Genomic DNA, 25,876 nt, shown 5'->3' with positions numbered 1-25,876 from the left:
GTGGTGTGTTGGGAAGGGGGCGACCCTGTCCCACCCCCTAAGTGCTTTATAGTAAGGCAAGTTGAATTTTAAGCACTATGAGGGGCCAGGGGTGAGGGAGGATGGTGCTAGGACCCCAGCCCAATATAATCAACCCACGTAATATAGCGCAGGACACGAACAAGACTGCCATTTTATGTAGATGCTAGTGCATTTTTGGGTAGACATTAGTAATCATAGTTAGGAGACAAGGCCTGTGCAGCGACTGTGGCATTTCATGCACTAGGCCCTATTTGTGAGATGAGGGAAACTACCACCCATACCCAATCTCCCATGAGGACAACCCATACCCCCAACCACCACAAAGCTCATTGATTGTTATAACAGTGTTGCAAAGATGGTTTTCTACCTGAAATGAATGTGCCCTACAAGGCCGCGATCATAGACTGGCACCTGGTGTGCATGTTATATTGCACTGGCCAAAGTCTGACCTGGCCCACCCCTAGGTGGCCACAAGTTATAGCCTATATAACTGTCTAAGCCCTAGGATCCCTGAATTCCATGGCACCAGGTGACATTCGACCATCACCCCTAAAGTAACAAGTCTTGAATGCTCAAAGAGAACAGACATTGCACATCTGTGAGCTACAATCATGTGATTTGTATTGCGAGGTGCCGAGAGCAATACATTATAGTTCCAACAGAGGGTGGAGACTTTAGAGCCGGATGGTGCAAAGGGGAGTGAGTGAAATGTGTGTTTGGAGGTCAGAGTGCCCCAGAATCTCCTTTGTGCCAGTGTTAAAGCCTGCCAGGTGTACAGTACAATGATGAAGTAGCATTGTGTTAGGAGTGTAGTTAATTTGTTCTTTGACCTTCGTTGATGAGAAGATGATCTCAGCAGCACCTACGTGATGGAAGATGCACAGACTGGGCTGGAACTAATGACATGGCATCCCTTATGGAGCAGGCGCACCCTGTATGGGCACCCACCAACATGCTGCACAGGTTTTTATTGTATAGTATTGCACCATGAGGATGATGCATCTCCTCTTAAGCCTCTGTTTGTATCCTTTGTTGGCAGAACGTTGCAGAGTTCTTTAGTGTTGCTCTAATTTTTGTGCAACATGAAAACTTGTTATCCTTACAAGATCGACTTGGGGTATTCTTCCCTAGTGGCCTGTATTCTCTCTGGTGTGAGCATTCAGGGGCATGCCTTCGGTGGCAAGACTTAGAACGAGTGGGAGACATTAGAGGGACACAGGAAGACATAGGGTTTAGAAGTGGATAGGGTGGGCATCAGAGTGGAAAGGTAGGAATGCATGGGTGTAATAGAATGAAGAACAAATTGGGCAGAGTGTCTGAGAGGCACAAACCATCGTTCCTTTTCTTTAGACAACTAACCACTGGATAGTGTAGGTCAGTCTAGGCTATCCCTGAAGAAGATTAGACAGAAAATAGACTTTAGGTTATCCACTGAAATATAAGCCAGAACTCAGGAAATAGGGGTCTACCTTCAATATTTACGAACATTGGAAATAGAGATACCAGGGCTACGGTGGTACTTTCTAGAAGAACAACATAAGGGCGGCCCTGGGGCCCTTAAAATACAAATAAACATACTTGAATCCTCTCTGAGACTTGCAGTATTACATATCCAACTTGTGCATACGTTTATCTTACAACTTATACACTCGAAAAAGTCATAGACTAAGCAGGCACTGGTCTTAATAAAGAAGGTGGGATACATAGACTCTCAGTTGTGACTATCTATTGTTGAATGTTGTGAATGAAGACATCTTAAATGAATTGAAGACGCTTTACATGTCCTATTCATATCTCACAGGCGACACATGCTTCACACCTGAAGTGCTTTTTGAAGGCCAGGATTCTTAATCAGCAGTCCATCTGTTTTTGTGCAGCCTCCGTCTTGGCATTCTTTCCATAGATTCAGTTATAAGAGTTATGTCATTGCTAATTTTTAACATCCTATTCCTGGCACCTCCATTTGCATATGATGGTTGTCTTCAAAATTAAAGTCCATTCAGATGTATTTGCTTGCATGCATTAATAACGAAATAACCAAGACTGGTGTCTTTTGAAACACGACTGCCTATTTTCTTTTTGTGATCCATGACATAGTGAGCAAGTACCCATTATGTGACATGCATTAATCAGCTAATTTCCTATTTTAGAATATGCTAACGTATTATGTATGACAAATTAGCAGGATATACCCATGGACACGCACACCGTTCATTATATTTGATGTGATTCTCAACAGTGTGTTATCTGTGAAATCTAAATTAATTAAATTGCATAGTGAATCATAATATTAAAGTTGTAATATATTTTAACAACCAATTACCTTTAAACACGAGTGAGTATTTGAGGGAGAGGTTGAATGTGTAAATTAAATATATCTGTGGAGTGCTGCTTGATAAAGTGGAGCATGGCCTCCTGCTGTTTGGTGTTGTGTGACTTTGAGATCTGGAAAAGGGTCTGGTGTGGTTCGATTATTTGAGACAGATGGACAATACAATGAGAGCTTTGCTGTTGTTAAATGCAGTGTGGACGCTCCAGCATCCTGGCTCCCGGCATGTTTCCAGGTGGGTTGCATAGTGGCGCCTGGATCCAGTGGGGAGCCTCCAGGTAGGCTGCATAGTGGTTCCAGTGGGGAGCCTCCAGGTAGGCTGCGTAGTGGATCCAGTGGGGAGCCTCCAGGTAGGCTGCATAGTGGCATCTGGATCCAGTGGGGAGCGTCCAGGTAGGCTGCATAGTGGATCCAGTGGGGAGCCTCCAGGTAGGCTGCATAGTGGACCCAGTGGGGAGCCTCCAGGTAGGTTGCATAGTGGCATCTGGATCCGGTGGGGAGCCTTCAGGTGGGCTGCATAGTGGCATCTGGATCCGGTGGGGAGCCTCCAGGTGGGCTGCATAGTGGCATCTGGATCCGGTGGGGAGCCTCCAGGTGGGCTTCATAGTGGCATCTGGATCCAGTGGGGAGCCTCCAGGTGGGCTGCATAGTGGCATCTGGATCCAGTGGGGAGCCTCCAGGTGGGCTGCATAGTGACATCTGGATCCAGTGGGGAGCCTCCAGGTAGGCTGCATAGTGGCATCTGGATCCAGTGGGGAGCCTCCAGGTAGGCTGCATAGTGGCATCTGGATCCAGTGGGGAGCCTCCAGGTGGGCTGCAAAGTGGCATCTGGATCCAGTGGGGAGCCTCCAGGTAGGCTGCATAGTGCCATCTGGATATATTGGGGAGCCTCCAGGTAGGCTGTATAGTGGCATCTGGATCCAGTGGGGAGCCTCCAGGTGGGCTGCATAGTGGCATCTGGATCCAGTGGGGAGCCTCGTGTGCTCTTAGTGTGAGGGTACACTGATGGCACCGTGTTGTGCAAGTTGGTGGGATAGATGTGAAGGTCTGATTGAGTGAGTGCTCAAGTTGCAATGTGTGGGTTCATGTCTCAGTATGTTTTATATTGTGTGTGTGTGGCTAGTGGACCATTATGTTCTGCGGGCCAGGTCAAGCTTCTGCTTGGTGGAAAGAATCCATAACTAAGAGCGTTGTTTCTTAGAGGTAAGGAAGGTGGATCCTCAGGCTGGAGGAGACATCACTGACCGCCGGCATTAATGTTACAATCTTTTCAGAATACTTTGAATGGCGTGGCCTGCTGGGCTATTGTTACTGTAAACCTGGGTCATTCTTCTCGCCTGAAAACGTTTTAGATCAGCCAGGTCTTGAGGTTTCCTTGAGTCTCTCGAAACAAATTTAGTGTCATAGCTACCACGTACCATTTCATCGACACCTGTTTTTATGACGGGTGTATTTCGGCGGAATTTCTAGGGGGTTTTCTCCCCAAACCCACCATAATCTACCTATTTTCTTTTGTTCCCAACCCCACCCAACCGTTTATATGCCCTTTCCCACACCCCAAAAGTTGTTTTGGCAAAAATTCAGTGGAAAAACACCTGTCGTAAAAACGTATTTAGTGTTTTGTATTCTATTTAGAAAACTATGCTAAATAGCTGTGCCGACTGTAATCCCAGGTGTGTGTAGGAAGCAAAGCATACATTCAAATCAATGATGTATACTTTTTCGTGTCATATTCAACTTGTTTTTTACTTATATTTTCTACGAAAACATGTCCTAGACTGAATATATTTCAAGAACTAATGAGTGTTAAACTGCTCAGTGTATGTAAAACGCGTGTAACACATCATCCTGATGTACAGTGCAATCGCTTAGACTGTCCTCTGTTTTCCAGCGTACCAGCTGAAGAAGTGCCCGCCTCCAGCCGCTGTCACGCACGCGGACATAGTTGCAGATGGTGACGATTTTGAAATAGGTGATATATTTCTTTTCCCTCTTCTTCTGAATCACAAGGTGTTGTTTGCCATGTCCTTATAACTTGAACGATGCTCATGTTATTCCTCAGCACTCACTTGAACCCATTCCCAATTTACCAGGATCTCTCAGAAGTGATTCCCTTTAGAAGCGTTTTGCTCGTATAATTCCTAACACCAACGCGGAAATAGAACAATGCCATGTATGTCATGCTCTCCTTCACCCCGGAAGCATCAGGCACATTTCTGTAATCAAATGGATGCATTTGTAACGTTTCATATTTTTTTTTTGTATGATTAAGTGTTAAGACAAAGGATAATAAGGCCAGGGCTGCTATAATCGTACACCCAGTGCAAGCATTACAAAGTGGCAAATGGGCAATGCATGATGTGCCATCAAATGGTGCAGTGGGCAGATTGCTCTGACCTAAATCAGAATGTCTTCAAAGGATGGCCTGGGGAAAAGAATGGGCTGACGGGATTTATCATGCCAATGAAAGGGCACTTGGAACTGCAGCCTCGTATTGTGCAGCAGGCATATCAATTGCGGTTTCATAGAGGCACCGTGGCAGCGTAAAAAATAGATTCTTTTTTAGGGAAGCACGTGACTGATGGCTTCCGTGACACTAGCGGAGCTTCCCTGAAGCACAGCATGTGTTGCTGCTACACAGTGCCATTCAGCAAGCACCAACCATTGGCAAATATTATGTGAAGAGCATTTAAAATGATGGTCAAAACGTCAGTTTTGCAATAAAAAGGTCCATGCTACCTGTCGACATTTTTTGTGAAATATCTGACATATGATCCAAACTGAACCTTTTTTTTCATCCAGCCTCAATTCATTGATATGTGTTGAGGTTGTCTGGTGCAGATTTACTTTGTATCCCTTGATCTGTATAATGCCATGTTCCCTAAGCATCTTACGAATGGCAGTGCTGTACAGTGAATGGGCACTCTTCTGCATAGTGCAAGAGAGTGTTCACTGTGCTCTTTAGGAGTATGGCGGTGCATGAAAAAAGTGGCGGTAACAGAATTAGCGCCATTTTTCCCACATCCGCCATACTACGAGTTTGGCTCTTGAGTGGGGATGTACCTGCAGCATCAGGCTGGTGGTGAATCCTCCCACTTTCCACCCAAAAATCGACAAAATTGGCTGAATTACTGCTGGCAGAATTACCACAGCTGTAATTCCACCAAAATCCCCCATGGGGTCCTATGACTCCAGAATAATGTGGACTAACACTGCCACCACCAACTGTAATCCTGTGATAATTGCGCCGGACCAAGTGGGGGTAACAGTGATTCTGTTGGGTGGTATTCTGGCAGATTTACCACCGGAATACCGTCAACTTGTAATGAGGGCTGTGCTGACTACCCTGAACTCTTGAGTTATTACGTGAAGTTTTTGAAAACACTGGACCTCAATACGAGGTTGAAGGTAGTCATGGCGCTATTAGTGCCATGACTACCGCGAATACCGATACCCTGTCTATTCCGACCTTTGCAGGACCGGTAAGTCCCCATTGAAAAAGCCATTCCCCATTCCCATTTCAGCCCCATTTCCAGTCGTTAAGGAAGGGACTCGCTAAGGGACCTCGTAGTTGGGCAGTAAGGGATTACCCGCACCGGTGCCCTTACCGGTGCCGGTAATCCCTTACCGCCCACCTCGTAATGAGTCCCACTGACTTGATCTGAAAAAGTACTTGTTTTCCAACTGTTCTCACAAATGTCTTTGAACACCATTGAGCTGAAAATTCGATGTACATTCCACTGTGCTGCTCCGTGCAGCGTCATTAATCAGTGCTACAACAGGCGCAGGGTCCTGGGCAATAACGGAAGCTGTACAATGGCATATCCTTTCAGATGTCAGCAAGGAATCATTTGCATTTGAAAAGCATGCAAAGATAGATCCAGCAAATACTTTTTCAAACGGAAATATCATGAAATTCTAATGCAAATATTGCAGTGGCTTTTATTTTATAGTAATAAGTGCTGAATTACAGTGGGGATGCGTGTTTCAATATATCAATTGGACTGTCAAAGCAACGCATAATGCTTGATGTGCTTCCAACGAATCCCGAGTGAAGTAATGTGCGCAGTGTGATACATCATGATTAAACCCATAGCAATGAGAAATGCATCTTGGTTACTAAAGAGATTCATTGACATTCACAAACATTCGACAGAGAGTGCTTCCAGCAAACACTTTGATTCTGCAGCAAACCTTCCTACAAATAGTTAAAAAGCTTGCAGACATTGCAGCACCACACATGCTGACCCATGGACCTGAGACCTTGTTATTTTTCATTTTCGCCCTCACAGGGGACTTTGTGAAGTACCAGTGCCACGCGGGCTTTACGTTAGCCGGTACTGATGTGATGACCTGCCGGCTTAGTACTCTCTTGCAGTTTGAGGGCTCACCGCCACGTTGTGAAGGTAAGCATTGACATTTGGCCCAGGATACAATCAGATTTTTCATGTTTACGCATACGGACACTGAAATACATATATGTGCATGGTTGAATTTTACACTGTAAAGGTTTCATCTAAACGAAAAAACAAAATATATATATATATATATACATTCACTGAAAAAACTTTGTTAAAGATACCTCAGGCTTAAGTCGCACCAATAAAAACCTATGAAATCCATTGAATAAAATGTTACCAATGGGACCTTATGGTTGCAAGGTAAAATGGAAAACCAACGACATGCAACCATTACTCACACCACAGCCATGCACTACTAAGACTAACACCCACGACATCAAATATGACATGACAAATTCACAGAAAGTTTTTACTGTGAATTTTAATGGTTTTTTATAAGTGAACATGTTTCATGATGTTACAGCACTGTCTATACGTTATTAAAAAATCCTCTTTTAACATATATGAAAGAACTATAAAACTCCTTTCACAAACATATATTTTGCAGCACATACTGATGGGTGTCATTGTCAGCAGTGCATGCTGGGGATGAAAGTCATGGTTGAATTGCCTTAGTCATGAAGCTCCACCATGACCCCACTCTCACCAAACCACCCCGGTTATCCATTGCACCTAGCCTGCATCCTAGTTCAGTGTCAACTATATCCTCATCATGTGAACACTGCCAGTTGCTCATGGATTGCAGCCATGGCCAGGCTCCACAAGCCATGTGGCATGGGATTCCGCCATGCCACATGCACCAACAAGCATATTAGAGGAGACATTTGTCCTCGCCAAGGGCCAAGCCCACTGTCCAGGCGACACACCAAAGTTATGTCGCTATTTGTTGTACATACATTTTGACGCTTTGGAAAAAATAAAACACAGGACAGATTTGCAAAAGCATGCTTTCAGGTACTTGCTGATGCTCCACACACAAGTTCTCTGCAATCCCTTGCAGCACTTCGGGCTGCATCCGTGAGCAGAATTTATCTTCACATTCAAACCTAGGGCTTTAGCCATGCCGCATGCCTCAATAAGCATATCAGAGTAGACATTTGCCATTGCCGAGGGCCAGGCCCACTGCCAAGACACCAAAGTTAGATCACTATTTTTTGTACTTACATTTTCACGCTTTGGAAAAAATAAAACACAGGACAGATTTGCAAATACATGCTTTCAGGTCCTTGCTGATGCTCATTGAGCAAGTTTGTTGCAATACCGTGCAGTGCTTCGGGCTGTAGCTGCGAAAAGATTTTTTTTTTACCATTCAACACTTTCCACATAGCTGGTCCTTGGTGGCCATGCCCTCTTTAGCCCCATTGCTGGTACATGGTTAATTGATCAATCAGATGTCTGCAAACATTATGCAGCTCTCTGATTGGCCCAAAGGTGTCTGTGAACACCGAATCAGGGAGTGAGTCTGCAGACCGGACGTAGATATTACTAGTTTATTTTGATCTAGTATTCGTCCAGTTTCAAAAAAAAAACGACCAGACGGATTTACACCAAATTTGCAAAAGTATGTTTTGAGACCAGGTTGCCGCTCCTGGTGCAAATTAGGTGAAAATCTGTCTGGTGGTTTAGGCTGTAGTCTTGAGCAAATTTTCTTTTCAATGTATGTCTGTTTGGATTTCAAAGGTTTTGAAACCCTTCTATAACTTTACCCCCCTCCCCCCGTTGTCCAAGCTTCACCAAACTTTGCAAAATAATTCAGAGGTGGGCATATACATTTCTTTGGCAAAGTTTGGTGAGGATTCATCGAGCGGGACCAAGTTTATGAGCTTCCCAAAGATTGCTCCTCCTATGGATTGAGCAACTCAAGCATAACTACAGGACCACAACCGCAGGCCCTGTAATATATTCTATCAGTTCAGTGTTACTTCATCTACAACGCCATACAGTAATGATTTTCATGAAGGGCCCTATTGATCAATAAGTGGAAAAACGGTTTTCAGATGTTTTTCATTTTTTTGTATTTATTTTTCCTGAAAGGTAGAATAGAGGTCACAAGGGTTCTGACAAGTGAGTGTGAGGTGCATCCTCTTCCTGCTTGTGTGCGACTCATGAGGCCTACCACTGCTATTGGGCATTTCACTAGACATTGATATTGCTGTGGTTCAATGCTGAAAAAGAATGTTTAATTGGGAAAACACCTCCATACCCTAGGAAAGATGCTTTGCCAGGACAGCCCAGTTTAGCCTGTTTTGACCCACTGCCCCAAAGATACTAATTCCTCTTCTTAGTTTCTCTTGGCTCTTCCCCTCCTCCTTCTGGGCAATCTTGTTTAGGCTCCTTTGCACTTAAAATTCTGGAAGTGCTGCCGCTGTTACTCTGATTTTACTCTTTCATCTTTTTGTTTTTCTCTTAAAACTTCATGCTGGTTATGTGAAAAGAGAGAAAAGACTCTTATTAGAACAGATATTCGGTGCTTAAGTAATTATTGGCAACCAGTACTTGCAAAAGGGAACCAGACCATCTATACACATTTCAGAAACACTGCGAGTCAAGGATCCATACTTACTCACATCAGGAGGTGCTTCCTTCCCTTTCAACCATGAAAGAGAATAGTTTGTATTAGCGTGCAATCTAGCAATGGCTCCCTCTGTAAAGGATGCACCTTAAAGAAAGCTGCAATCTTTTTTTTTTGTTTCCCCCCTAGGTAGCATTCGTGAAAAATGTTTATTCAAAAAAATGAGCATTGTTTTGATTTTTCAAAACAAATTTCCATCGGCGCACGAGTGAGGATCATTTACTATTAATGTAAATATATGTGTTAATAACTGCTCAGTGTCGTGTGTGCAGCCGCTTCGGGTATCAAGCCTCTGCCTCATCAGCAGATTATCTTCCTGATAATCTTCCCTTTAGAGACAGCCATTTTGACAGGTGCCACATTTTGACCTGTCAGGGGAATGATTGTTCTGCTCCCCAAAGATGGAGGGAAGCTCTGAGTTATTTTTTCAAGCAGTCAGACTCGTTTGTGTTGTTGATCCTGTGATTTCTGTGGGGAAATGATCAGTGGAACCAGTTTGCTGGGAAGCCTGAAGCGGTGTCATCATTTCAAATGGATCTTGCCCTTGACAGCGATGCACCTTCACGCCCAGGATAGGAATACACACAGATGCGAAGCACGCTGCAACGGGTAAGAGATTTGGAAAACACATCGAGGCAAGACATGAATAGAAGGCCGTTGCCCATTAGCCCACTCAAGCATTCCTCAGCCCTCACGAATGAGGACAAATGAACATGGGCCATATATACGGCTTTGATGGAATGTGGGTCTGTGCACCATTGGTTCATGCATTTTCATATCTACCAGGTATGAAAGTATGGAAGATACTCTAAAGCTTGCGTGTATACGCTACATCTAATCAAGTCCGTATTACGTGAACAGAATGTGTTCAAAGATGTGGCTGAAACGTTTGGCAGGGGACCAGAAACAAACGAAACATCCTTCATTTTCTGACTTCCTTATTGCTAGATAGATAATACTTCAAAGAGCAATGCTACTTCCTTCTGCGTGTATCGTGTATTTCTAAATTTGTTTTCGTTTTTTTCCCCCATGAGAAGTGTGTAAATGGCTCGTCCGTGCTTTGTTTAAGTTAAAGATGTAGTTAAAAAAAATGTACTCTGAAATAGACCTAATTTATAGTGAGTACAATATATGATATATGTGCCTAGGAAAACATGGGGCCTCATTACGACGTAGGCGCCGCGGAATAAACGGTGCCGGTAAGGGACCGTCACCGTTCATTCCGGCCTGCCCTATTACGAGGTCTGCAGCGGGTCCCACTCTGGAACACCTGGTCAGACCAGGCGTCCTTAGCGGGACCCGCTAGCAGACCAGGATGCTAGCAATGTGCCCGTCATTAACGGGCCCGTTGTTAGCATCCTCCCCATTTCCATTGAGCCCTTTGGAGGCTCAAATGGGAAAGGGGATGTACCAGGTCCGGGTCACGAGAATAGGAATTACCGGGCCCGCCAAAGTCGGCATGGCCCGGTAATTCCCTATTCCTAGAACCCGGACCCGGTACCCAGTATGGGGGTAGTCATGCCGCTAAAAGCAGCCTGGCTACCTCCAAACTCGTAATGAGGCCCATGGTGTTTTAGGGTACTTAACAGATTTCAGCACTAATGTTCATTGTAATGTTATCTGACACTCACAGATGCTCTCTACACGCTATTCTGCTATCAATGACCGGCCAAGAGCGCTCGCTTTGACATCTGTGCAGAGCCTGCTGGCGCAGGTTCGAATCCCAGCATGGCCAAACGCAGCCTTTCATCCTTCCGAGGTCGATAAATGAGCACCACACACCGTGGGTAATAATAAGCAGCGCTCAGATACCTGAGGGTTCGTAGCGCTACATAAATGCTAAATTATTATTATTATTATTATTAGGTTAGCAACCTGTCTTTGAATTACGATTTCATTCACAACAAACAGGGATGCGTGGACGGTGAGCATGTTAGTTTTGACCATTTAACCATCATACAAAAACCCTATGTGATAAACACACGTTCATTAGAGTAGTAATGTTATTTAGGTACACAGTAAGAAATAACTTTGCACGAATGAAGACTACGGAAAATTTACTTGTAATGCAAGTCTGGAAAAATTAGGCAAATGTGACCATTATCCCCCAGAATGGGAGTGTAGGTAGGAGAAATGTGCAGGTAAAAGTATGCAAGAATGTGTGATGCCCTGATTCTCCTGCGCCTGTTTCTACATGCTGCACTCTATGATAGGTCAAACCCAATATTTGATATAGTGGTGGGCAGCTGGTCAGAAGGACGTCATGGACACTATGAGGACATTTTGACCATATGTTTATTAAAGAATAAAAAGAAGTCCTATCTTTATATATGCCTATGGGGTGTTCCCTATCTAAGGTGTTTGTCAGTCGTGAATAAATATCCAAAGAAATCAGTCCGCTGTCCAAAATTAACGTAACTGATGGCTGTGCTGCTGCACTGGTGTTCTTCTATTCCAGAGTGCTGTTCAGTTTAAAATGTATACATAGATTCATGTTATCCTTTGTAATAAAATGTGTAGTTCCCTTAGAAGATTGATGGTCTTTCTCTCCTCTTGTGTTCCTGGGGATGTTCTTGCTCTTACGAGACTTTACCTCTCTTAGAGAACTCCATGTGTTATTATATAGTGTCTCCTTCTCTGGACCTTTCATTGTTCAAATCGTTACATTTACAACTTTTACAGTGATACTCTTTCTTGTATAAAGTTTATCCTTGAACCCCTCTGGCCTTTATTACACAGGTGTTCTTCTGTCTTCTGTTCAACTCCTTGGTTCTTGCAAGTGGGTCATGTTCCCCTTTTCACAGGGAAGCATTAATCCAATTCTACTTCTTTTAATCTGTCCTCTGTGCTACCCTTTATTGTATTAACAGCGTTCAAAATGATCCACTTGCTTTCCACACTTTCATTATCAGTACTCGGAATCAGATGTGGGAGTTGGATTCTCCCCGGAGTGGTATTGGCGTAGTTGAGAGAGCATCCTGCCCACCACGGGTTCTCTGTGGAAACGCTTCTATGGATCTCTGTGGTTCAGCCTCCCTGGCTTTCTGTTCTTCTCACACGCTGAGATTCCTGCATTTCTCGCTCCAGCTTGGAGCTGTCCTGAATTTTGCAGTTTCTCTTCGGGAATGTCATACGTTCACTTTATCTTCACTCAAGTCATGGAATTGATGAGGTTTGGGTGTATTGGATAGTTTCATATAGACCATCTCTTGGAGGGCATCAGGGAGATTCTCATGGGAACGAGAGTCCTTGTCCCCTAAGGAGGAGTTTCTCATGGTGAGATACCACTTGCCTCGACCCCTAGGGGGGTAGGGATGGTGTTGCACAGTGGACTCACGTCCCTAGCCTCATGCGGGTGGGCTCATCCTTGGGGAGGAGGGAACAATTCCTCAATTTGTCATAGGTGACATGGAAAACAGACAACAGTATCTATCACCTCTTTTGGAGTATACAATTAATGCCTGTGCCCTGCACACAATGTTTCATATACAAATACAAATTGATTTTGAAAATGTGCAAAGGTAGGGAAAATATAAAGATACAAGTTAAGGACAAATAAGAAAAGGCTGATTAAGACATTGATACCAGTCTGTGGAAAACCTAATACAACACTATAATAAAAAAACAAAAACAGTATAACAAAAATAATTATAATAATGATAAGGAGAATATGTTATAAGGATATTGCAAGTCACCAAGGAGTTCTGTGTCCAGCTCGAGGAACGAGGCTGAAGGCTGACTTCCTTTATAAGGTCCAGAAACTCCAAGGTGACTTGCAATATCATTCTAGTTTTGGCTATTAGTTGCAATGAAAGTGCTACCTCTAAGTCGAAAATATTGATATTAAAATAAGAGCTTTAACATAAGTGCTACAAAGAGGGGCTGTGAATGTGTCTTGTGCAGATGCCATACACAGATCAATTTGTATTGTTTTGCTATGTGTCCCACCCATTTAATGCCCATCTAAATGGTAGATCTTTTTGATTTTCCTCACATTCCTATCTATCTCCACCTTAAATCAAATCCTTTTGTGCACTCTTTACCTGCATTTGTATTGTGTGCTGAATTTGTCAGCCATTTGTACTTCCAAAATGGTGGACCCCATGTGTTAAAGTTAATAAAAAGTCATTTGACTTTATTGATGCTTTAAACAATATTGACTGCAGCGTTTAAGTTAGGTTACCTATTTTAATGTATTGTGTAGCAACAATAAACAAGTTACTGTTAGAGTTATGTTTTCTTCTAATCTCTCTCTCAAAATGTCCATGTACCTGCTTGTGGGTGTAGGTGTTTAGTGTTTTCTGCTGTACGAAGTTCCTGTTTGGATATGCAGTTACTGATGTCAGTATGTGATTGGATCTCCAGTCTGTGTTTCCCACAGGAAGCCATTTTATTTCAGCATTACAAGAGAGATGTAAGGCTGTTCATTTAGTAGATATTTGTAAAAATGTGCACTGTTAAGGCAGCACATTACCATTTACCCTGCATACCGACAGTGACGTGTGCAAGGGATTAAGTCTTCATTAAGGTGTGTGGGGTTGATGTGGACGGCACAGTGTGCGACGCCAGCTGCTGCTTGACACTGGGGCGGCCAGTATTTCTCCGTGGTTAGATACGGCTTTCTTGGCCACAGAAAAGTTAAGTTGAAGGGATGGTGTTTTGGATTAAATATTGCTCCTACATCGAGGGCTCACGTGGTCAGGCAGCAACTTTTGTCATGCTGAATTAGGTCCCAGGGTGCGGGTTTCAGGACAGAAATGTTTCCTTTTTCTCATACATCGACGAGGAAAACCCTCCATCCAGAAAAGTGGCTCCAAAAAATGTCATCACGCCACTGCTAGACACATCCTTCAAAACACATATTTCCAGCCATTTTGACAAAAGGTCCATTACCGCCAAAAGGTATGCATCCTTGGCACCCCTAATTTTGAACAGTCCTAGTCTGGGTGTGTGCAAGTATACACTTGTTCAGTGAGCAATTGCCCCAATTGCATGAATGCTTGCTTTCTCATGGGGTGTGCCTTTGTTGTGAGTCACTCAAGGGTTTGTGTAACCTTGAGGTGCGTGTGGGGTTTTTTGCTTTTAGGCATACACGTTTGCCCAGAATAGCACTGTGCTGTTGGCTATCCAGTAATAACAATAAATAAATAACATTGAGAAAGTTCAGATAACTAGCGTCATGTCACAGTGTGATAGATTATGCAGCCAGGCCAGGTCACAGAGGCTAATATAAAATGTATTTTCCCACCTCATCAGCCAGTATTTACTGCCATCAGTGATTGTAGGTCACTGTAGCAATTTTGAATGTTGCACAGTGATAATGAGAAAAGCATTGCTGTTAAAGGTGTTTTTAAACGTACCATGTAACTCTTAGTTTTGTTATGCCATGTGCATTTTGAAAATAGAAATAGCAATCTTTAGCACATGGGTCTGCAAACTTTCACTCTCCAGATATATTAGACTACAACGCCCATTAGTCTTAGCCAGTATAGTTAATAGTGAGAACCCATGGTGGAGAGACACAGGTTGCTTGAGCACTACCCTACCAACACTCACTCTATGCCCACTTAACCTACCCCCACTCTATTACCTCTCCCTAACCACACTCTTAATCCCCACTCTCTCTACCTTACCAACCCACACTACCGCCACTCTCTCTAACTTCATTTTATACACCCTCACCCACTCTCTGTCCCCACCCACCCTACACCCACTCTCTGTACCCCCACTGTATCTAACCTCAATCCATCCAACCTAGCCACACTCTCTCTTATCCTACCCTATCTACTCCCACTAAGGCCCAATCTCTCTACTCCCATTCTCTACTCCCCAAACCCCATTCTCTCTACATACCCTCGGTTTCTATCAACACCCACACTACCCCCATTCTCTGTACCCCCACAGTCTCTAACCTCAATCAACCCAGCCCATTCTCTCTAGATACCCCATGCCCCTACCCCCACTCTTTCTACCCCCATCCAGCCATGACCTCCTCTTTCTACACCCATACAACTCCCACTCTCTACCCTCGCTCACCCACCCAACCAACCCACTCTCTCTATTGCCACCCACCTTACCCCACTCTCTACCCCATCTACCCAACCCCACTATCTCTACCCCACCAAACCCTCTGTAAAAGCCTAACACACTCTACCCCAACCACTGACCTTACCCAACCATCTCTACCACCACCCACCATAACAACTCTCTCTACCAAGAACCATACATAACAGCCTGAACATGTGTACATAAAGACCTGAGGGCGCAGATCAGAAAATAGACAGGATGGGCAAGCAGGGCAATCATGTACATTCCTAACACTTCCCTTCCTTCCTCCACAACACTTGGCCTCCTTGCCGCTCACTCCTCTCCTTGCTGACTATCAAGTGTTTTCCTTTTGGGCATCACAACCACTCTCTCCTTGTTCCAAATGACCCCATCTTTCACTAATATTGAAAACCCTAAATCCTTCACCACTTCTGTACGTTCCACATACACAGAATGCCCTTTCTTCACTTTTACAGGAATATTCACTTTGATCACATCAACCGCTACCACTGTAAAATTTCTACAAAAATGTTTCTTATCAAAACTCATCTTTGACATGTGTCCACTGATCATCACTCTCTCCCTCGCCCCTTCTTCATCCACTCTCTCAAAATGTGGCCTTTCTATCAATCCTGAGCACAGATGCATATTGCGTTTTCTCCCATGTAATAACTCAAACGGGGGAACTCCCATCACTGCATGGGGTGCTAAGCTGTATTGAAATATTCTTTCCATACCGCTCTCACCCAGTCTCCTCCTGTGGCCACCACTATCCTGATGCCCTCCATCAGGGTGCAATTGAATCGCTCAATGCATCCATTCCCCTGAGGGTGATAAAAGGCTATTGTGACATGCACAATACCATATTTTTCCATGAACATTTTAAACTTCTTAGAAACAAACTGTGTTCCATTATCCGACATACATCGACGAGGAAAACCCTCCATCCAGAAAAGTGGCTTCAAAAAATGTCATCACGCCACTGCTAGACACATCCTTCAAAACACATATTTCCAGCCATTTTGACAAAAGGTCCATTACCGCCAAAAGGTATGCATCCTTGGCACCCCTAATTTTGAACAGTCCTAGCAAATCCAAGGCAATTTCGTCCCATGGCACCAAGGACTATCTCTAGCCACCATGGGAACATTGTGTACTCTGAGGCTCTTATCACCCTCAACACAAACAGGGCATTCCTTAACCGTTTCCTCTATGTCTCTGTCCATGCCCAACCACCAAAATTCAGATCTAATTAAACCCTTTCTCCTTCCTGTGCCCAGATGACCAATATGCCCCAACTCTATAACAGTTTTCCTCATCCCGTCCAGGGAACACCAGTTTGTGCCCTCTACATAAATAATTCTCCCTGACACATAGTTCATTCTTCACGTTCCTGTAATCTCTAACAATTTCATCACCCATGTCCCTAGACACAAAGTCTAGGGACATGGGTGATGAAATTGTTAGAAAATACAGGAAAAAGCCAACACCATCTGGTATGCTCAGTCATCCATACACGCTACATCCCATTCCACTCTCTTGATGCACACCTGAACGCGGAAAATGTCATCAACATCCTCCTTATCTTCCTCATTACTCTCCTCCCCAGCGAGTTCTGCCACAGCAGATCTAGACAGGGTATCATCCACCACATTGTCCTTCCTCTGAACATGCTCCATTTGGTACTGCAGTCCTTGTAGGCTGCTCACCCATTTCATTATCCTCCTGGAGACACCCTCTAATCCACCCTTAGAGAAGATGCTAATCAATGGCTTGTGATCGGTCCTGATCTTGAACCCACGCCCCCACAGGAACATCTTGAACTTACTAACTGCCCATATACATGCCAACGCTTCCTTCTCCACCACCGAGTATCTCACTCCTGCTTCTTTGAGTGTCGTAGAAGCAAATGCCACTGTTAATAACTTGTCACCCTTCTCCTGGATCAGTACAACACCCAATCCATAATCATTGGCATCTGCGTAAATCACAGTCCTCCTACTGTCTACAAAACCTGATAGAACAGGCGCATTTATAATGTCTTGTTTGAAAGTTTCAAGCGCTTTGGAACAAACTCCATCCCAACGGAACACAACACCCTTCCGCGCAGCCCTCACCTTCTTGTCAGGTGACTCGCTGCTCCCCGGGTGCTTGCTGCCCGCTCTCCCTCTTCCTGCAGGTTTGGCGCAGTGGCTCGCGTTCTTGCTTCCCGACTCCTTGATGCCGGAGGTCACTGCTGCTTGATCTTTGTAGCCAGTTGTTACATTATTTAAGTAAGTGAGGAACTGTACTGGACATGCCTATATTTATACTGTGGCTTTATTCATACGGAGTATCAAAGCCAGGTTACTACTACAGCGACTTCCAGCTGGATGCTCCACTCCAACTGCTACTGCTTGCAACCTGGAACCCCTGCACAGAATGCAAGTTCCACGTTCCATGGTGATGTCAGGGTCCACTGAGGTGAATCCTGACACTATCATTCATGACTTAACATAGAGCAGATAATAATAACAAGAACCCTAAATAACAGCATGAAAATGTTTACATAAAGACTTGAGGGCAGAGATCTGAATATAGACAGAATGGGCAAGCAGGGCAATCATGCACATTCCTGTACATTCCTAATACTGGCCTCTTGCTTAATTTAATGGAAGAGATCCTGAATTGGCGGATCCATATGATCAATGAAGAATCTGATTGGATTTTTGAAAAAATAACAGTCAGTTCTTAATGTATTGCAGAAAAATAATCTATGTAGTTTATTAAATGCATTGAAAACACTGTTTCATTTTGTGTTTTAAAATAAGTAATAACATTCTGCCATAAAGTGTTCCTTGTCAATTAATTACTGTAATGTATCACAGAAAACAATTTTACAAACCTAGGAATTTAAAAAGCTTGTCACAGCTTTACTTAAGTACTTTAGTAACAGCTGAAAGGCTGCTCTCTGCTGGTTTAGGCAGCAGGCACTGGAAAGTCAGAACTGAATTATAATATAGCTATCAACACCGAGCCGGGCAGCATACAAAGACGGTAATGACCCACAGCCCGAGCCTAGGCAAGCCCACGCGAAACTTAGGGCCATTACCGGCCATGTATGCACCTCCAACAAGGGGATGATTGCTATTCTCACCCCGGGGCTGCATGCAGGGTGCAAATAGTGTTTTAAATGTTTCATTGGTGACATGCTCCACGTATATTGCACAAACCCAATTGGCCATTAAATAAAAAATAAAAATAGCGAGGTGGCTTGATAGAAACATTATCTGTAGATGATGGCATAGCCACTTTTGAAGACCTGGTGACCCAAGGACCAAGAATGATCAATGAAAACTGTAAATAAACAAGGGTTCGGTGGTTAGCACAGGGGCAGCAGGTTTTTCTTGGAAGCAAGAAAATGAAGAGAAACACAGGTTCAAATCCCATTCCCATGCTTAGAGACTGCTCTCCAGTGCTAAGTGCATAATAAACAATTAATTAAACAAGGGTGTAGGTTGTGTAGTGCTAGTCCATTTCACAGAGCGATCCTGCATGGAAAAACCAGACTTAAGATTGTCATTGTGCTTGTTTACCAGAAGCACAGTTACCCCAACAGATATTCGTGATACATTGGCATCCGGGCTGCCATTTCACATTGTTGGATGAGATCCTAGAACTGACCCATCACATGCAGGTAGCATACCAAAAATGACTGTTCTTAACACATAATTTTTTGGTGGCTAGAACAGATGTCAAAACGGTTCAATGTCATTGTTTTAATGTGTGCAGGTCGCCTAACAAAAAGTCTGATTTCTTTTGCCCCATTTTAGTTGGCCTACCACAATCGCAAACAAGGACATTTCTACGCCCCAAAACCACAACATTCCCACCCTCTCTTGCAGCTTTTGATTGAAATCGGCAGGGGGAGGGTTCACCCGCAAACCTCCCTCGCTCAACCCCTGCCGCCTCCTTCCCATCCCATGATTCCCCCCACCAAACACATGCAAAAATGAACATTCAACACACATATAAATGTACCCGTTCTCCATCGAGGCCACTTCCGGGTCCTGGTGTGCCGTACTTGTGTAGATCCTTACCTACAGGCTTGCATGGGTTACTTCCTTCTGACAGCTGTATTCAATGCCACAAACTTAATTGTTGCATAATTTGTAAAGAACCGTGGACCACGTACTTTCGAACATGCCATTTCATCACACAAATTCTGTCCAAAATCATATAACAGACCCTCATACTCAGACAACCTGTAGACCAAGCTCAAATCTACCATAACCCCATGCAATCATGAAAAAAGAGGTAAGAAGCCATCTAAAAGAAGGAATGGAACAAAACATCCTACCTCTTGAAAACAGTCCAGTTTCAAGACAAAGGGCCTCATTACACAGACGGTGGTGGACCAAGGTGCTATTAGCACCTTGGTCCATGTCGGTAAAATACCAGCACCGCCTTGGTGGAAAGGGGAATTACCGCCCTATTCCAAGGTTGGTGGGGAGGTAATTCCCCCTTCCCCCATTGCCCTTCCCCATTCCCATTTTTGCCCCATAGGGCATAATGGGGAAGGTGCTAATTATGGCACCGCAAATTGCAGTAGCGTAATTAGCTCCCTGGTCCCTTTGCGGGTTGGTTTTTAACGCCTGCAAAAAGCAGTCGTTAAATTCTCCAACCCGCAAAGGGACCTCGTAGTAAGGCGGTAAGGGTTAACGGTCACCGGTACCATTAACGGCGACCGCTAACCCTTACCGCCATCCGTGTGATGAGGCCCAAAGAGAGGAACTGACAACATGTATCCAACACAAGAAAATGCCCCTTGACACTCTTAATGAAGGCCATCAAGCTGTCTTGATACTTAACTGTGCAACCTATAAAATGCTCACAACACAACTCCAGATGATTTTGCACACGTCTTGGAAAACCCACTCTACATGCTTGAAATCCTTTGCACTGTCCTCATATGGGCACCCAACAGCAATGCAGTGCCATGCATTTCCAACTCTCAATGCCCTGAAAACTCCTCACCTCTTTCAAACTAACCATATTATTCCACCAACTATGGTCCTAGTGATGATTCCCTTGGATGGATGTAACTTAGTGTACACTGGGCATCTCCAAGAAGAGCATCAAAAGGTTTCAGAGAGCCATGAACCAGTCAGCAAAAGTGAGCTTACACCTTTGAAAACAAGAACATATTTATCCATGCTGAATACACTGCAGAGGCTCCCTGTTGAATACAGCAAACACATTTAAGATGTTCATACCGTGCGCTTGGTCTGTGTGAATATATACATATCTATCGACATATTTGTAGTTGTATTATTTGTATTTAACGGAAAAACAAAAAGAAAAGGTTGTCAAAATCAACCCTGTACAGACCGCATATTGGAACAGGACACTCCTAGGTTTGGGGGGGGCGGGCGTTGGTGGAGTACTGGTATTGTACAGTGATGTAGGGGGAGATATGCTGATCAAAAAACCAGTAGCAGTTCTGGGTGGTGATACTAAGGTTGTGACTAAACGGGCAGGGATCTCTATTATAATGAGGAAAACAGTGCATACGATATGCACATTTATTTTTATTCATATTACAGTATTATGCATGATAGGCAGAGGTTGTGAGAGTAGGGGAAAGGGGGATGGTATTGTGGGAGGGTGCAGCACCCTCCTGACAGATGAGGTGAATTGTAATGCCAACTTAAAGACCCCTACTGTCAGGGTAGATTTCATGCCTATTGGCATGGAGTTCCAGAGGTTCAGGCAAGTAGGGAGAAAGTGTGGCAGCATGAGGTTGGCAAGTATGTCAAGAGTAACATAGGTTCTGGATGGCTACAGACTGCTGAGTGCGAGAGGGCAGTGAAGGCAGAAAGAGGTGGAGCGGTAGGGTTGTGCAAGACTATGCATGGTTTTAAAGACACGCAGGAGACTTTTTTTTAAAGCCCTTGCAAGAGGTTCACTAGCAGCATGGAAGAGTAGACTAAGAGGCTAAGGACACGGTTTACACAAGCCTCTTTGTAGGCGGGATGTTGTATGAGGTTGAATGTTGGATGTTCAGGGGTTAACCCTGGCAGGTGTGGAAAGGAAGGGTGGTGAACTGTTCAAGTAAGGTTGCTCTCAGGAACCCCTTCAGGCTTTGAGCTTAGCAGTTGGGGTCTTGTTGTCAGAGAAAAAAGATAGGTGAGAGAGGAGGCACAGGAGAGGGCCGATTATAGCTGACTGTTGTTTGATGAGATAAGCATGAGAAAGTGGAGTGACATCCAGTAGTTTTGGAGGGGAGCACTGCTAGAAGGAGATGAATGACATGAATATCTGGGTGTCATCAGCAAAGAGATAGTAACAGGATTTGTATTCATCCAGTGAGTAGGGGTAGAAGGTAAGGAGGAGATGACCAAGGACACATTTTTGGGAGATGGCAATGGACTTGGAGTGTCTGATGATGTCACCCCAATCCGTCATGCAGTGAACCAGCAAACAGAAGTGGTTTCATTCAAGGTAATGCGAGTACCCTGAAAGCCGAAGTGAGCAAGAGTGAAAAGAGGAGACATGTGGTCAACAGTGTAAAAGGCAACCAAGAGGTCAGGACGAATTAGTATTGAAGACTGTTTAGAGTGGAGGGCAGAGGCAAAGCTGTTAAAGATAAGCATGACAGCCTTGCGGTAGGGAGAGCAAGGAGAGGTGATGGTGTGAAGATTTGGCAGAATCAAGGGCTCAGGAGAGTGGGAGGTGTGCCTCATTTTAAAAATAAATGAAAGATGGAGAGAGATATTTCCGCAAATGCCTAAGATTAACTGACATGTTGCTACTAAGCATTTAGTTGACTGACGGAAATCCAGTGTTGGGGACAGGTATCACAGGCAGAGAAGGATAGATATGCTCCGAGGAGGTAGGAAGAGTGCAGTAGATCCTCTGAAAAGCTGTTATTATGGAACAGGGGTGAGAGAGCTTAGAGGTAGGAATTCACTGGGTCTAAGTCGTGAAGTGGAGATTCCGAACAAAACGCATGTTTAGTTTTCAGGCTAGCTGGAGGGGCTGGGTTTGTTGGGGAACAGAGACGGTGAAGTGAACATCCTGTTCAATGAATGAAGAGCCTTTTTTTCTAACACCCGGGTTACCAAAGCACCCTGGGGGGCTAATGGCGTTATCACCCCGTTCCAAGGGCTGGAATGGGGGGGTAACGTCCTGGTGCCCTTGTTATATGCCCTTGCTCGGGCCTATAACTTGGGATGCTGGGTCATTCCCCCCGCCCCCCCACTTCAAGCCCTTGGAACAGGGTGATAACGTCATACACAAACATTTGCGTTTTTTTTTTTGTCAAAGCATATGTTTAATCACTTATAAAATACTCCTATTGGGAATTGGACTTACATGTTTACTCCCTAAAAAAATAATTTTACTGCCAACTTTAAAAAGTAGGGCATAACATACTCACACTTCAACATCTTATCTGGAGTACTCCCCACACTATGTTGGTAATATCCTTCACACTGTCTTCATTTTTGTACTGGAAAGCAAATCAGTGCCATAAGCTCCCATGCTCTGAAAACTCCTCCAATATTGAAACTAACCATGGACTTTGGCCCAGAGTCCTAGTGATTGCTTCCAGGGATGAAGGTAGCATGGAATCTCCAAGAAGACCATCAATAGGTGTCAGATATTCCAGAACCAGGCCGCCAAAAAGTGTTGTAACCTCCAACAGCAAAACCATGTTAAACAATCCCTGACTACACTGTACAGGCTCCCAGTGGAGTCCAGCACATGCATTAAACATTCTCTGGACCATGCATGGACCAGTCTGATGCAGAAACATGCTTCGCTTTGTCTCAGGAGGATAGCTCAGGGGCAACGTGCTGCCTTGGAAGCAAGATGACACGGAGCAACACAGGTTCGATCCCCGGGTCCACACTTAGAAACTTCTGGGTATTAAGCGTGTTATAAATAACATATCATATCATATCATGTCATATTTCTACAGATGCTGGCAACATACTCCATTCTTGCCAGTCCTCATATTCTAAATGCGATCATCCAACAGGTTTTGAAACATCAAGGTATGTTAGCAGATTGCTAGGAGGTCCTGGCCTAGGCTACCCGTTATCCCAAGACTGTGGGCAGGACACCACTATCTTTTCCTTAGCATACTGTGGAAGATGTATGATTTCAGACAGTCATTCCATTCTCAAGCTACCTGAAAAAGGTTTACGTCTAAGGAATGCCATCTAGGAAGACAGCACATCACATCGCCCTGGTCCTAATGTGCCTCAGACTCCAATGGACCAGAAATGTTTATGATCCCTATGCTACAAAAGGAAAGAAAGGGGTCCTGCAATGCCCCACAGAATTCCGAAAAAAAACAAAAAAAATGTTCATTACCGAACAAGTAACTGTATGTATTACTTTTTTAAACTGTAGGCCACTTGGTTTATCAAACTCCTCGGTTCAGCTTGCGTCCTCTGAAGTACATTACTAGTATATGTGGGGTGCATAAGATACCGTGAAATCTCTTCGGGGAAACTTAACACGCACTGATCGCTTTCCTGGCGAATATGCTCTAAATTAAGGACAATCTCAATTATTTCAGATGACAAATACTGACGCTTTTTAGTTCTAAAACCTGCATGCATGAAAGCGTACAACACCGATATTATAATGTGCTAATTATTTCTTACCGTATGTGTTGCTTCTCATGCATGAAACTAATATGGTTGGGCCTGAAGATTTAGATTGCCTTAAGGTGTGACCACTCTCACACTGATGTGCTTTCTGTTGAATATTTTGACTTACTCAAGAGGCATTGCTCAAACAAAAAAAACCTGCAACATTGTTCTGCTGGTCTTTTTTTTCAAACATACTTTCTCCGGCTGCTGCAGTAGTGCATATAGAGAGTAAATAGAGCACTATTTCCACAGTCATCCATCTGTGTGGCAAGGAGCAGACTGAGTTCCCGGTGCTGTTTGCGCAGAACAGACCTGTAATTATGCTCCACTAAAAGGCCTGCGGGGAGAGGTCATTGGGTAATTTGGTATAGTGCCTAGCTTTTGTGGTGCATGTCAGATCCCTCACCTCCCAGCCTCAGCCGAGAGGCTGTGCATGGCCGGCACAATTCCACCCATTAATGACTGCAGACAGCTTGTGGGATATGCACAGGCTGTTGGTGCAGGGGTAGTCAATTCTTCATACCAAAGGGATATAACATTCAAGAGCATCGCGGGCATGTCAGGACCCAATTGCGCTTGCTTGCACTAGTTCACCTGCCCACCTTGCTGCACCATGCAGGATGGGCATTGACACATGATGCAACGCACTGGACATATGGAGGGCACACAATACATTGCCACATTTGCTATTTTTAATACATCATTTTCAGTGGATGTTTCCTGTTTCCGTTTTGCTCTCAGTGCCTGTGCCAATGCGAGCCAGTGGCATTTAGAGAGAGCTGCTCATAGTTGTTAGAGAAAATACTGTTGTCATGCCCTGAAGATTTCGGGAACAGATGGTTTGGTATGGATAGATCAGTATAGGGTTTTATTTGGGTTAACAAAGCGTGATCCCCAGGGTGATCCCACAGACTTCTCTGATAACAATAAAAGGGTTTTAGAATGATGAATTTCACGCATTTGAATTATCAAAACGAATACGTTGATTTGTTTTCTTTTATATGTGAAGAGACAGTGGGCTTCGTTTCGACGTAATACCATTGGAATGACCCTGAAGCTCATTGACCGTTTCCACCACTCGGTACTGTAGATTTGCTACAGGATTATGGGTGAGAGTAAGGCAGTGTTGATAATCATTGTGAGAGTCCATAGGAATCCATTGTCGGGTTTAGCCCTGAAAGAGAATGCCAACACGTAAATCCATTGGTATGCTGGAGGTACATCCAATTTTCGAATTCAGTGTAATATTTCTGGGACTGTTAAAAAAAGTCACAGTAACGGAATTACTGCCAAAGATTTATCACACCGACAATGTTGCAATAAGGCCCATTGTGCCCCTGCATTGTGCCCCTGCATTAAACATGCATTAAGGGATACAGCAGGAAGGACAACAAACAGGGAATATTATTCTGGATAAACTGTACTTTAATGGGGTACTGTTCAACAGCTATTTCATACTATCAAATTGTTAAAACAGCCGGCCTGTCAAGTCCCAAATTACACAGAGGTTCTGCAGCCAGATCAAACTGGACTCGATAAAAGAAATAGACAAAGTCCCAGGCAAAATCCCTTTTTATTATCATCAAAAGAAAGCAGGGACAGCATACAAGCATCATTTTTTGCACCCTCAGCATGCTTTTAAAAAACAACTGGCATTATACTGTAATCTTAGTTACCAAACCTGTAGGGTAAGGGGATTGGTTAATAGTGGTGACTAGAAATACATTCAACCGAGTTTAGATTTCTGATTGGGTAATGCTTGTCTGATAGCTCCATGGCTCCTCCTGACACTGCATCTACATTGATAACAGTAAAAGACATCATCTCTACAATATGTAATTGTCTGGCACCTTACTTCATGGACGGCATAACATTAGAGAGTCTGGTTGGCGTCTTACTA

The 25,876-nt window shown here is 44.0% G+C and overlaps 1 protein-coding gene across 2 annotated transcripts in view; it reads left to right on the top strand.

The window, feature by feature from the left end:
- CSMD1 (CUB and Sushi multiple domains 1) overlaps nt 1-25,876 on the top strand; it is a 5,442,057-nt gene that overhangs the window by 4,657,913 nt on the left and 758,268 nt on the right. For both annotated transcript variants that reach the window (XM_069606098.1, XM_069606099.1), the window contains exons 45-46: nt 4,242-4,322; nt 6,643-6,756. In XM_069606098.1, coding sequence (XP_069462199.1) covers nt 4,242-4,322; nt 6,643-6,756 — 195 coding nt within the window. The remainder of the gene's footprint in view (nt 1-4,241; nt 4,323-6,642; nt 6,757-25,876) is intronic.

Source organism: Ambystoma mexicanum, chromosome 4p, assembly GCF_040938575.1.
Source record: "Ambystoma mexicanum isolate Mex_15411 chromosome 4p, UKY_AmexF1_1, whole genome shotgun sequence".
In the NCBI taxonomy this organism is placed as follows: domain Eukaryota; kingdom Metazoa; phylum Chordata; class Amphibia; order Caudata; family Ambystomatidae; genus Ambystoma; species Ambystoma mexicanum.
This window is presented reverse-complemented; position numbering and strand designations above follow the sequence as displayed.